We start from the raw sequence: 13,619 nt of genomic DNA, 5'->3' as shown, positions 1-13,619 counted from the left end.
AACAAGCACATGAAAAGATGCCCAACATGGCTAATTATTAGAGAAATGAAAATCAAAACTACTGCCTCACATTGGTCAGAATGGCCATCATTAAAAAGTCTACAAATAAGAAATGCTAGAGGGTGTGTGGAGAAAAGGGAACCCTCCTACACTGTTGGTGGGAATGTAAGTTGGTACAGCCACTATGGAAAACAGTACGGAGGGTCCTCAGAAAACTAAAAATAGAGCTGCCATATGATCCAGCAATCCCACACCTCAGCATATATCCAGACAAAACTATAATTCAAAAAGATATACACCCCTGTGTTCATAGCAGCACAATTTACAATAGCCAAGACATGGAAACAACCCAAATGTCCATCAACAGATGAATGGATAAAGAAGATGTGGTACATGTATATAATGGAATACTATGCAGCCATAAAAAAGAATGAAATAATTCTACTTGCAGAAATATGGAATGCAACTAGAGATTATCATACTGAGTGAAGTCAGTCAGAAAGAGAAAGACAAACACCATATGATATCACTTATATGTGGAATCTAAAATATGACACAAATGAACTTATCTATAAAATAGAAACAGACTCACAGACATAAAGACCAGACCCATGGTTGCCAAGGGGGAGGCAGGTGGGGGAGGGACAGAGTGGGAGTTCGGGGTTAGCAGACTATTATAAATAGAATGGATAAACAACAAGGTCGTACTGTATAGCACAGGGAACTATATTCAATATCCTGTGATAAACCATAATGGAAAAGAATATAAAAAAAGAATGTATATATATGTATAACTGAATCACTTGGCTGTACAGCAGAAATTAACATAACATTGTAAATCAACTATACTCCAATGAAAAAATAGTATGTATGGTGTGATCACATTAATATATATTATTGCATTAAGGAGTGATATTCAAAATACTTCAACCTCTGTGGCATGGTTAATACTTCACCAATTAAAGTGGACACCATAGAACTGGGGCAAGATCCCACCAAACTCCCCTGCTGAACCAGATATTAACCTGAACCCAAGGGCGCCTAGGATAGGGATTAGGAGACCAGGGTGGTAGGATGGGATTCGGGGGAGAGGGTAGTAGACTTGGGAGGCTGAAGACAGTAGCTATTTACCAAACCAATTCAGAAGAATGTCAGTTTTGACAACATGTGTAGCTCTATCAGTGCTTTCCAGTTGATAATATACTTACTTGTAAGTTAAGATCAAATTCTTAAAATATAACAGGAAAATTTTCTTCCTGTGGTATGTTATCTAATTCAGCTGGCAATAGGCACAATTCACATGAAGCAAACCTGTAAACAAACCCTGGGTACTGAAGGATCCACTTCAAAGGCTCACTCAGGGGACTACCCTGGTGGTCCAGTGGTTAAGACTCCGTGCTCCCAATGCAGGGGGCCTGGGTTTGATCCCCGGTCAGGGAACTAGATTCTGCATGCACGCCGCAACTAAGAGTCTGCATGCCGCAACTAAGGAGTCTGCATGCCACAACTAAGAAGTCCACATGCCACAACTAAAGATCCTGCATGCTGTAACGAAGATCCCATGTGCTGCAACTAAGACCTGGAGCAGCCAAAATAAATAAATATTAAAATAAAAAAAAAGTTTCACTCAAATGACGAAAGTTGATGCTTGCTGTTGGCTGGAAACTTCACTAAAGCTGTGGATTAGGGCCTTGGCTCTTCTCAGGCTGCTTGAGCTTCCTTACAGCATTGGTGGTTGGGTTCTAAGAGCAAGAGTTTCAAGAGAACCAAGAGGTTGCCTTTTATAATCTAAGAAGTCATACGCAGTGTCACTCATTATAGTCTCCTGGGCAGGGCAGTCACAAGGTCTCATCCAGGTTTAAGAAGAGGAGACTTAGATTCCACCATTCCATCAGAGGAGTGTCAAGGTCATACTTAGAGAATATGGCAAGGGACATATGGGAGAAAATACAATCTGCCACAGTGAATTTCTACTATATCTGTGATATCCGTGGTCCATGCTGGCATGAGTCCCAAAGGTTTCTGCTGTTTTTCCATGTAGGGAACAGGTTATCAAGTATAACTGAAGAACTGGAGGATGGAGGGAAAAGCTTAAAATTTATGGGTGGGACGTCCCTGGTAGTCCAGTGGTTAAGGCTCCGCGCTCCCAATGCAGGGGGCCTGGGTTCGATCCCTGGTCAGGGAACTAGATCCCACTTGCTGCAACTAAGAGGCTGCATGCCGCAAATAAAAGATTTCCGCATGCTGCAATTAAAAGATCCTGCATACCGCAACTAAAGATCTTGCACGTGTCAACGAAGATCCTGCGTGCCGTAACTAAGACCCAGTGCAGCCAAATAAATAAATAAATAAATAAATATTTTAAAAAAATTTATGGCAACCAAAGGAAGAAATAAAGCTTATTTATTAAGCTCCTACTTAATAATGTGGCAGGCATTGTGCGGGGCACTTCTCATCAGACCTCTTTACTCATCTTCACCACAGTTATATGAAGTAGGTTCTGTTATTACTACTTCATAGATGAGGACATTAAGGTAGAAGAGGTATTTAGCAACTTGTCCAAAGTTACACAAATAGTAACTGGTAGAGCCAGGATGGCAATACTGGTCTGCTTGACTTCAAATACCATGTTCTTTCTACTACACTGTGCCTCAGTTTAGAACAGAAATACAATCTTCAAACTGTCCCAATTTTGTCTTCACTACATAGTTAATTTCGTTTCTTCTGATACATATATAAGAGATCTCCTCTTTCACTTCTCAAAAGGGTTAAAGTAAAATATTGCAAATAAGAGAAATATATAAATGGACTTTTTTTCCCCCTAAATAACCAACAAAGTCTTCTCAAAGAGCACATTAGATAACTTCCTTATCAAGTTATGCCCAAGTTTATCATTTGATAATAATCTTGTAGGCATTACCATCTGGGGGATTGTATACGAAACCCTAACTAATTATTAAGATTAATTATATTGTGAGTTAATGTAAATTTTAAGACATACAGTACAAATTAGAAGAGTTCAGTATGGGAGTTTATTAAGTACAAAATGATGTGTAAATTGTGACAGAAACACAAGTGAAGCCCCAGGAAGTTTTGCACAAATGTACTTTTGAAATATGTATTAAGGCTAAATATACCATGGGGTCCCTTTTTTAAAGAAGATGGACATTTCTGTTGCCATAGCAGGGATTTCCCCATAGTGGGGGACAGATAATGGAAACCTCCCTGAGTAGTTCAAGGAGCACAGCCAATTACTAACTAGGTGTGTTTAATCTGGGCACAAGAACCTTGGTTGCTATAATCAGGGAGGTTTTCACCCAGATCTTATTTATAATAAGATCTGGCATTGGTGACTGGTGATTTTACTTGGGGCTAAATATCAATACAAACATCCAAAGGAGTTGTTGTAAATGACAGACACTGCAAGAACTATGCATATTTACCATATCGTTAACCTAAGCATAAATGCGATTCAACCATAATACAGCATGTCTACATAAGGCTACAGGGAGGCTTTCGGCACAGACTTGGGAAGGAAATTTCTACTGAGAGCTACTCTTTAAAATGAACAAATGACTGTTTAGAACAGGGACATGCTAAGTCACCTGAAGGAAACAGAATGGCTTCCAGGCTGGTAGGACTCTGCAGTGATTTAGTATTTTAAGAAAAAACTGAGTTCATTGGCACTTAGGCGGTGTTGGAAACAAACAAAAATGGAGTCACTGAGGCAAATGTTGGTTGGATCTATGTGATCACAGCTCAGGAGAAGGGAGCCTTAGTCAGTCTTTCCATTGGTTCATTCCTATTCATTCATTCACTCATTCATTCATTCACCGAGTGCCTACTTGGCCAGGCACTATCCCACGTGCTGGAAATATGGAAGTGAAAAAGTCAAAGTCCTCATGGACTTTACATTCTTGTGGAGAAAGCAGTCAATACAAAAAATAAAGACACATACTAATAACATCAGATATGTGATTCAAAAAGAGCTTAACAAGGTAGGAAGATAGAGAACAAGGGAGGTCATGGGGAAGGAATATGGTATTATTTTAGATTGAAAGGTCAAGAAAAGTTATCTCTAAGGAGGTGACATTAAAGCAGAAATACCTGAATAAAGTGAGGAAGTGAGCCATATGAAGATCAGAGGGGAAGACTTTTATGCAGACAGAACAGCAAATGGAAAACTCAGAGGCTGGAATGAACTTGTGCGTTCAAGGGACAGAAAGAAGGCCAATTTGGGTACTCATTAGTGCTGTTTGCCAAATGTTCTGGTTCTCTCTTATTCCAGGCACAAGGTAGAATTGCACTACCTGGTTCTTCTGTGGATGGGTAGGACCATGTGACGAATTCTGGACAGTGAGTCATGAGCAGAAATGACACGTGCCAGTTCTGAACAGAGCCAATGCAAGACCCTCTAGATCTCTTTTTTCTCTCTCTCTGGCATGATGCTTGGTAATGCTCAAGACAGTGACTGCTCCACCAGCCTTGAATTAGGAGTGAGGAAGAAAACAGTGTGGGATCAGAAGCCCGAGAAGCCTGACCTTTAATAGGCATGAATGTGAGCAAGAAATCAATTTGTACTGTGTCAAGGCTCTTGAGATCTGGAGTTATTTGTTACCTCAGTATGGCATAACTTGTCCTGACTGATAGTGTAACTGGTGGGGAGAAAGCTAGAGGGAGAGTATCAGATGAGATTTTAGGGATAAGCAGGGGAACAGATAATGTACAGCCCTGTAGACCATGATAAATTTGGATTTCATTCTGTGTGAAGGAAAAACCTTTGGAAGACTTTGAGCAGAGGAATGACATGACAGGATTTGCATTTTTAAAAGAATCATTCAATCATGTAGGGGAAGTCCTTGTTCATGGTAAATACTTACTGAGGTATTTAGGGATACAACTTGCTTTCAAATGGTTCAGTAATGTGTGTGTGTGTGTGTCTGTGTGTGTGTGTGTGTGTGCGTGCGTGCGCACATACACGCATGCACAAAGGGTAAAATGGTAATTGATGAATCTAGATGAAGGATTTGTGGGCGTTTGTTGTGCTTTTTTTTCAACTTTTTTGTGGAGTTAAAACATTTGAAATAAGAAGTTGGGGGGAAATCACTCTAGGATAAAGTACAAGGTGAGAGAGAGGCGAAGAGGACCATTAGGAGGCTGCTGCAGGTAAGAGATGTAGTGACTTGGGCTGGAAAGGCAATTGTGAGAAGTGGGTGGATTTGAAATCCACTTTATTTGTGGGGCCAGTAGGATTTGCTGATTGGCTGTGGGATGTGAAGGAAAGACTGGAGCCAAGATGCCTCTCAGGTTTTTGTTTTGAATGAGTGGGAGACTGGTGATACCATTAACTAAGATGGGACAGCAGGGGAAAGGCCAGGTTTAGGGGATGGGAAATAGAGATCCTGTTTTGGACATGTTTAAGGGTAAGCATCCACATGGAGACTGGGTTGGGAGTTGGATAAATGAGTTGGGAGTTGAGAGAAGAGGTTGGCTGGAAATACAAAATTTGGAATCATCAGCATGTAGTGGCACCCAAGTTATATACCTGGATAGAATCCCACAGGAAGCAAGTGTAGGTGTAGAAGGCGGCCAGGACCGAGCACTGGGGAACTGGAGCATAACTGGCTGGGAGGAGTTAATTTGATTTCTCTTGTTCTGATTCCATGCTTACTGAGCAACCACCTGATTATTACTTCCCACAGGAAGTAATAATACAGGTCCATACATAGAGGAAAGACTGGTCAGATGGACTTGGAATATTCTAGTTCCTGGGACAGTTCTTATTGTAAATAAATTGATCACTCTCACAAGTTTGGTTTGACTCAGACCCTGAGACAAAGCCATTCTCAACGTGCTGACAAAATCTGATGGTGAGTCTGCATAAGAGGAAGCCAGACCCAGGACTGAAAATTCCATGAGGAAGTGAATGCCACACTGCTTGCTGGCACTTCCTTGGCTCATAGTAGCCTGCTAAGGGAGAATGTTTCCAGAGTTGTTGAGAAAACCCCTAGCCAATTACAGTTAAGAGAATATTCCCTCTTTTGACTGTATCCTTTCTTCCATTGTAAAAGTACTGATCCATCACTGTGTATCTCACATCATTTTTCTTCCATTCTGATCTTGTGTTTCCTTAGGCCAGGATCCTTATTACATTATTACTATTTGGGGTGCATTCTATGTGTTTGCTCTAAACCTATTTTTAAAAATTGTATCTCATTTGAATAAGTAGTATTCAAATGGTTCAAAAATCAAAATGCCATAAGGTATACACTGACAAATCACCTTTTCACCTCTTCCCTATGCACGTTTCCCCCCCAGTCACTGCCCCTATCCAATTTAGTTTGCGGATCCATCTAGAGTTTAGGTTGTTACCAATCTCTTGCTGTTTACAAAACTGCAAAGTATATATATATATATATATATATATATATATATATATATATATATATACACATACATATAACATATATATATATATATACATATATATATATCCCCCTCCAACTGTAGTTTTTGTTTTCTCTGCTGTGCTGTGATGATAAGAAAAACATATTCTATTCCTTTTGGGAGGAGATGAGTAATTTCTGATAAAAGTTCAGGCTCAGGACTTCCCTGATGGCACAGTGGTTAAGAATAGCCTGCCAATGCAGGAGACACGGGTTCGAGCCCTGGTCCAGGAAGATCCCACATGCATCCCACAGGCAGAGCAACTAAGCCCGTGCGCCACAACTACTGAGCCTGCACTCTAGAGCCCACGAGCCACAACTACTGAGCCGGTGTGTCACAACTACTGAAGCCCACGCGCCTAGAGCCCATGCTCTGCAACAAGAGAAGCCACTGCAATGAGAAGCCCACACACCACAACAAAGAGTAGTCCCTGCTCGCCGCAACTAGAGAAAGCCTGCGCACAGCAACGAAGACCCAACACAGCCAAAAATAAATAAATAAGTAAATTTATTAAAAAAAAAAAGCTCAGGCTCAAATTGCATTCCTCTTCCCCATCCCTTTTAGTCTAAAACATGCATACCCTAACATTTCCAGTGTAACATGGTTAAAGAGCTCCCTGGTTAAAGCAGTTCAGAGATATTCAACTATTCAATGCCTATTGTTTTGGGAATAAAAATGGCTTGTGCTAGCCCAGTGAGAAAAAAATAAGGAGTTCATAAAAGTTATTGGGGAAAATGTGTTTGTGGGAGGTGGACTGACATGTAACTTCAGAAAACAATAATAAAAACCTCAGCTGAGAAGTTGTCCTCTTTTCTCTCCCATGGTGTTGCAGACTGTTTTCCAAAGATAGCTGACTCAATATATCTCATCCCACACGCTCTTCTTATAATGTGTCATTGACACTTTCCATTGAGTGGTGGGGCCTGTGTTCCCTCCCCTTGAACTCCAGCTGACCTGCATGACTGCCTCACCCAACAGAATACAGGGAAGGTTGTCCAGCTAAATCCAGGCAACTCTCAGAACCATGAGAGGTAATAATACAGTGATTCCAATCAAGTAAATTTTGAGGTTATTCATTATGCAGAATAAAAACAGGAACATGGTTTTGACTTTTAATCATTTTTACATTTTCTTTGCTCTTGATTCTTTAATTTTTATTTAGATTTTACTTTAATTTCATCTATTTTTTGTTGCAGGTCACCTCAAATCCTTTGTGTAAGTGGGTTTAAGTATAACGTAATTACATTTTTGAAGTGCTCTTTTATCTAACCCAGTAATATAAACTCCCTAGTGTTATTCTGTAAATGACAAGGATGACCCATGAAAGCTTTATCACCATTTTTGAGGATTTTTTTAATTAAAAGAAAAACGATTGCTTTGTGCAGATTTGTTCTACATTTTTTGCTTCTTTAAAATGCCTACCATATGCAAGGCACAGGCATACATTGAAAAGTCTTTGAATGCCTTCAATGATGAAGTATTTAAAACAACAACAAAATAAAGCAAAGCTATCAAGTGACCTGACAGGCAATTTAAAAAAGTGAATGGAAAAAATTATACAACAATTTTACAGTACGTTTATATATCTATGAAATCCGTATAAGAAGTAGAGCTAATACATTCTCTCCACAGTCACAGAAGTAAAATAATGTTATCATATATGGCATAAACCTTACAAAAATGAAATTATATTTAATATAAAAGATCATGAGATCTGCATGATGGGATATTATAGTTCTTAAATACGTTAGTCATCGCTTTTTCAAGTTTAACTGTAATGAAATTTTCATCAGTTTTCCTAAATTTAATCTCGATCCAAGTGGTGTCACTATCTACTACCCATTAACCTTTGAGGAAAGGTGCATGAAGGTAGGAACCATATCTATTTGTTTACCATGGTATATTCAGCATCTGGCACATAGTAGGCACTCAATAAGAACCTGCTGAATTAGTAAACTGGAAACACAAAATTAGATCAGATTAAAGATAACAGTTTTATTCAACAAGCACTTCCGAATACTTGGTATGAACATAGCACTGCCTGGGGTGTTACAGAGAACTACTAAAAGTAGAAAACACTGTCCTTATTCACAGCTAGGTGCACAGTATTATTTGCATTTATAAACCTTTAAGATAAAATATAAACATTAAAAAATTCATATTAGAAATAAATACAGTCGTCTCTTGGGATCCAAGGGGGATTGGTTCCAGAACATTCCCCCCCTCCTGAGGATACCAAAATCTGTGGGTGCTCAAGTCCCTTATATAAAATGGCACAGTGTTTGCATGTAACCTGTGCACATTGTCTTGTGTACTTTAAATCATCTCTAGATTACTTATAATACCTAATACAATGTAAATGCTATATAAATAGTTGCCAGTGCACCTGGCAAATTAAAGTTTTGCTTTTTGGAACTTTCTGGAATTTTTTTTCCTGAATATAGTCAATCCACAGTTGGTTGAATCCACAGATGGAGAACCCAAGGATTGGAGAGCCAACTGTAATTCTCAAATTATTATTATTATTATTATTTTTAACATCTTTATTGGTGTATAACTGCTTTACAGTGTTGTGTTAGTTTCTGCTGTATAACAAAGTGAATCAGCTATATGCATATGTATATCCCCATATCCCCTCCCTCTTGCATTACTACTGAACTCTGGCTATGCACCAAATACAAGAAAACTCAGCAAATACATGAATTAGTTTTGCAAGCTCTTAGAGGACAGGAGAAAATGATAGTATGAATTTCATATCCTTTCTGGAATTAACTTTCAACTAAAGAAATGAAAATAAGTTTACAATGCACAATCCTATTTATGGTGACATACTCATTGGTGTATGAATGGGGAAAAAAATCTACCCAGGCTCTAAACAAGGGGCCACAAAAAAGTAAAAACTAATTTTACTCACACACTGTTTGAGAAAAAGAAAATGAGCCTTTTACTCATTGCTATAGAAATTACGAGTAGGGAAAATAAATCATTTTAAATAAAGCAAATGTTTTATATTATAAACAATTAAAGTAGGATGGCATTTGAAGACGACATCCAAATCTGAGATTAAATTACTCTATTAAACTAGATACAGAAAAGCAAGGGAGAAGGGATGAAGAGTGAAAAAAGATACAGAAGAGTAAAAAGGAGCTATAAGGAAATACCTTCCCCCAAACGCACAGACTAACACACAGCAGACACAGGGATACTGAGGGGGAAAAACGATACGCTTACTCAGATCTTGGCTTCACCCACCCAGGATTCCTCCTCAGAACTGTGCCATGATGTAGTCTCTAATATTTGTGTCTGAGTGTGTGCTGGCCTTGTGTACTTCTAAAGACTTTTTAAGTTATGCTGTTTTCCTAACTAGACTGAATTAACTTGAAAATCAGTGGTCACATGCCTGCCTTGCTTTATGGCTTGAGTTGGATTAAAACTTTGGTTAATAAAAAGCTTCCAATTTTATAGTTCTTCATCTGAATCTTGATCATAAATTTCCTGAGGCTGTCTCTTAATATTGATTACCAAGTCAATGGTTAAAATGTTTGTCAAACACTGAAGAACTGAAGTTAGTAACCGGTATTTGGCAGCAACTGATTCCAAACCTGTCTGGTTGCTTATCATGGGTTGATTGGTTTGCAGTGCATGGAGAGCTCTTATATATATTTGTGGAAAGCTGTAATTTCCTTTCTTAGACTTATACAAGATTTTGGGAACACCTAAAAGTGCATTAGCTATTATCATACTAACCATGGTTTCTTCTGATTGCCGGCACTTTTTGGCATAGTTGAGAAGATAGTAATGCAACAAGATCTCAAAATTACCACCCACTGGCAAAACACAACCAGCTGGTACAGATGAGAAACAGTAACTCTGGGAAGTACACATCTCTAGTGACTTATCTCTCACTGGTAATATGCTCCCCTTTCTACCATTTTTTGTGACCTGTAAATTTTCATAAGAAATTTCTCTTCTAGTATTTTCTGTTGTTGAGTTAGCAGAATTACTCTCAATAAATGGTTCATGGTCATCCATTATCCTGGCTTTGTTTGGAGAGAAACATCTCAGTGTTGCATCTGTCTGGTATGTAGCTGTTAGTGTCACTGTTGGTGTTGAACACAATATATTTGTTTCTAATTCTACACTTGGAACTACCAAATTTGAATATGCTTTTAAATATGTTTGAGTTTTTGCCAGTTCATCCTTGTTCTTTACAACTGTGTCCTGATATGGCCTTTGTATTGAGCCATTAACAATTTCTGGTAAGTCATTACTTTCTCTACTATTCTTATAAATAAGAGGACTTGAAGTACAATTTTGGTCACTGGCTTGTGTCACATAATTTAGATCAAGGTCTTTAAATAACTGCCGAAGCATTTTAAATGCTCCATGTAAAGCATCCTGGTGTTGTTCAACAAGACCCTGCACTGGACCACAAAGAACTATACAGTGTGGTGTAAACGAACATGTGCTAATCAAGCCAAGATGAACATACCTTTTGGATCTAAGAATAAAGGGCTTACAAAATTTCACCATAGCAGTGTTAGAGAGTTCATACTGAGAAGAGGCCTGTGGTAGTACTAAGGGAGCGAGACCAATGACTCTCTGGATAAGAGAAAGTTCTTCAGATGATAAACACTCCACCACAGATATGCCATTCAGTCCTGCACAATAAATTACTAAGTCTGGTTGTTTCACAGTAGATAGGAGCAATTTTACATTCTGCTTCTGTAAATATTTCATTATTGCCTTTGTCCTTTCTGTAATCCAAAATTGAGATGTCCGAAACTGTGCTTCTGAATTTAGAATAAACTCTGATCCAAAAGTTGAAAAAGGAGGCTGAATGGTTTCTATTACTATCACTATTCTTATGTCACCGTCTGCTGGACAGTACACAGAAAAGTCTCTGGGAAGCACAAGCCCAGCTATGATCCTGGAATCGGAAACGGGAAGGCCGGTGACACCAACTTTCAACTCGACAAAACAGTCATCCACTAACTCAAGTACTTCTTCAAACCCACTTTCACAAGCTGTACACTTGAAAAAGTAGTCACACATCAACTGTGATACAAAGTTGTGATTATTTCTTCCCACTCTTCCACAAAAGTATGCTCTTAAGAGCATCTCTAAAGAGCTCCTACACAATGGTCTCTCTTTGGTGGATGAAGAAAAGATGGACAAAAAGTGTCTACTTAAGTAATGGTCCATAACGTAGTCTAATACTTGTGTCTGAAATGTTAGAAGAGCTTGGGAAATAAATTTCCACCGACAACAATTTTTCCAGTGCCTTCCATGGGTTTGAATATTTTCAGAAAAGAAAGAATCCTTTTCCTTGTCTGTGATTGCACGAAGTTCTCTGAGTAAATGGCAAAGAAAGATAATAAATGTTTTAGCACCATCTCCTGTTTTTCTTATATGACTGGAAACACATGCCACCATCATCCTGTACGAGAAAGAAATAAAGCAACTCAGATTCTCAGAGGGCTGCCTAAATCAAGTTGAAACCATGTTTTTACAGCTACAGGCATATAACGAGAATACCGTCTCTGTGATATCCCTAGTTTTAGTTTTTTCCTTTTTTAAGTTACTTTGTTCTACTTCAAGATTCTAGGGGTTGGGTCGAGCAGGAAGGAAAGGAGTGAGAAATGCTCTCGGCAGTTGTTAATGATTCGATGTCTGGGAATGTTCCCTCGGGCAGCGGGCAGCGGGCAGCGCTCTAACTCTGAGCGTACACGGGTCTCGTCCAAGGTCAGTTCTTCCAGGAGCATAACCTCAGGGACAAGAAGTTCAGGGAGATGGCCTGAGGGCTGGAGTGCGGGACCTGAGTACCTGGTTATAGGATGCTCTAACGCTCTGGAGCGTGACACGCAAGTACCTGGCTATGGGATGCTCTAAGTGTAGCGCCTTCAGGAGGCGGCCTCCATCACGGCTGAGCAGCACCTCGCCAGTGGGCTTGGTACACAGAACCTGCCGCCCTTCGGGCCCCAAGCAGCAGCTCACGACGGTTTCTAGCACTTCCGCCACCTGCAACGCCGCCCTCACAGATCCCGCAGCGGCCATAGCCCTTTAGCTTCTGACGGCTTCAGGTCGCCGCCTGTAGAAGCCCAGGACGAGCAGGAGCGGGGCGCAGGCGGAAGCGGAAGAGGCGGACAGGAGGCCGGAAGCCGGTGCTGCTCTGTTTCTTGGTTGGGCGAGCGTCCGCCTTCCCGCCCACTCAGCGGGAGAGCCCCGCTGTTCTGCCAGTAGGAGCTAGCGGTCCAAAAGCCCGCGGGGATGGGAAAGAGGTCGGGGCTTCTCGGGAGCTGTCTCCGGACAGGAAACCGCAAGCCCTTCTCCCCCTCCTAGGTGAATTCATTCCTCTCTCTTGGAGGCTTCAGCTGCCACCAGATCCCTCCATCTCCCAGGAACTCGGCACGAGAGCGGAGGGACTGGGCACCGCGGCTAGAGCTCGGTTCGTTCCCGACCGCCGTCAAAAGTTCACCGTTCCGTAACAAAAACCTCTGCCTTGGACTCGTGCATGTCCTGTCCACACTCTGCATCAGCGGTTCTCTTTCGGGATGTAGGACAGATGAGGAGGCCCTGGCCACGGTCACGAGCTGCCGGCTTCGTGCTTTCTGCTGGGGGCTTTGCCACATTTCCTGGGCTTAGGTATCACTATGAAACCCACCAAGGTTTAATTTTTCTTTAGCAGAGGTGATAGATGTGAACACTTAGCCACATTGGTAAATCAATAGGATGCTTTAAAAACACAGTGACCCAAGATTATTGGACACAATCCGACGGCAGAAAAAAACATACTGTTAAGCAGAAACAACATAACTGTTTCGTATATTGACACACACATACCCTCTCTCTTAAGGATGAAACGGTTAAGAGCATAGGCTTAATATTTAGACCTGGGTTTGCTGTGCCATGTACTTATCTGTGACGTTCTTTTGTCTCCGCTTTTCTCATCTTAAAAAAAAATGGCGATAATAGATATGTAAAAAAAAAACACAAGGTTTTAAGGAGGGTGAGAATGTTTACAAAGCGGTTTAAAAAAAAATTTGAATAGTAATTCTTTCTTAAAAATTTTTTATAAATTTATTTATTTATTTATTTTTGCTGTGTTGGGTCTTCGTTTCTGTGCGAGGGCTTTCTCTAGTTGCGGCGAGCGGGGGCCACTCTTCATCGCG

General features: G+C 40.3%; 1 protein-coding gene across 2 annotated transcripts in view; it reads right to left on the bottom strand.

Annotated features, from left to right (window-relative positions):
* BBS10 (Bardet-Biedl syndrome 10) overlaps positions 1–12,561 on the bottom strand; it is a 95,666-nt gene extending 83,105 nt beyond the window's left edge. Inside the window, exons 1-2 of one of the 2 annotated variants that reach the window (XM_007194993.2) lie at positions 12,320–12,561; positions 7,881–11,887 (exon numbers count right to left, since the gene is read on the bottom strand). In XM_007194993.2, coding sequence (XP_007195055.1) covers positions 9,907–11,887; positions 12,320–12,504 — 2,166 coding nt within the window. In that variant the 5' untranslated portion in view covers positions 12,505–12,561 and the 3' untranslated portion in view covers positions 7,881–9,906. Of the gene's footprint in view, positions 1–7,880; positions 11,888–12,319 lie in introns of those variants that run through there. The other variant, XM_057555850.1, reaches the window with a different exon arrangement.
* Positions 12,562–13,619: the final 1,058 nt, after the last annotated feature.

This window comes from Balaenoptera acutorostrata, chromosome 11, assembly GCF_949987535.1.
Source record: "Balaenoptera acutorostrata chromosome 11, mBalAcu1.1, whole genome shotgun sequence".
In the NCBI taxonomy this organism is placed as follows: Eukaryota; Metazoa; Chordata; class Mammalia; order Artiodactyla; family Balaenopteridae; genus Balaenoptera; species Balaenoptera acutorostrata.
Note: the sequence above shows the minus strand (reverse complement) of the source record. Positions and strands in the feature narration are given on the sequence as shown.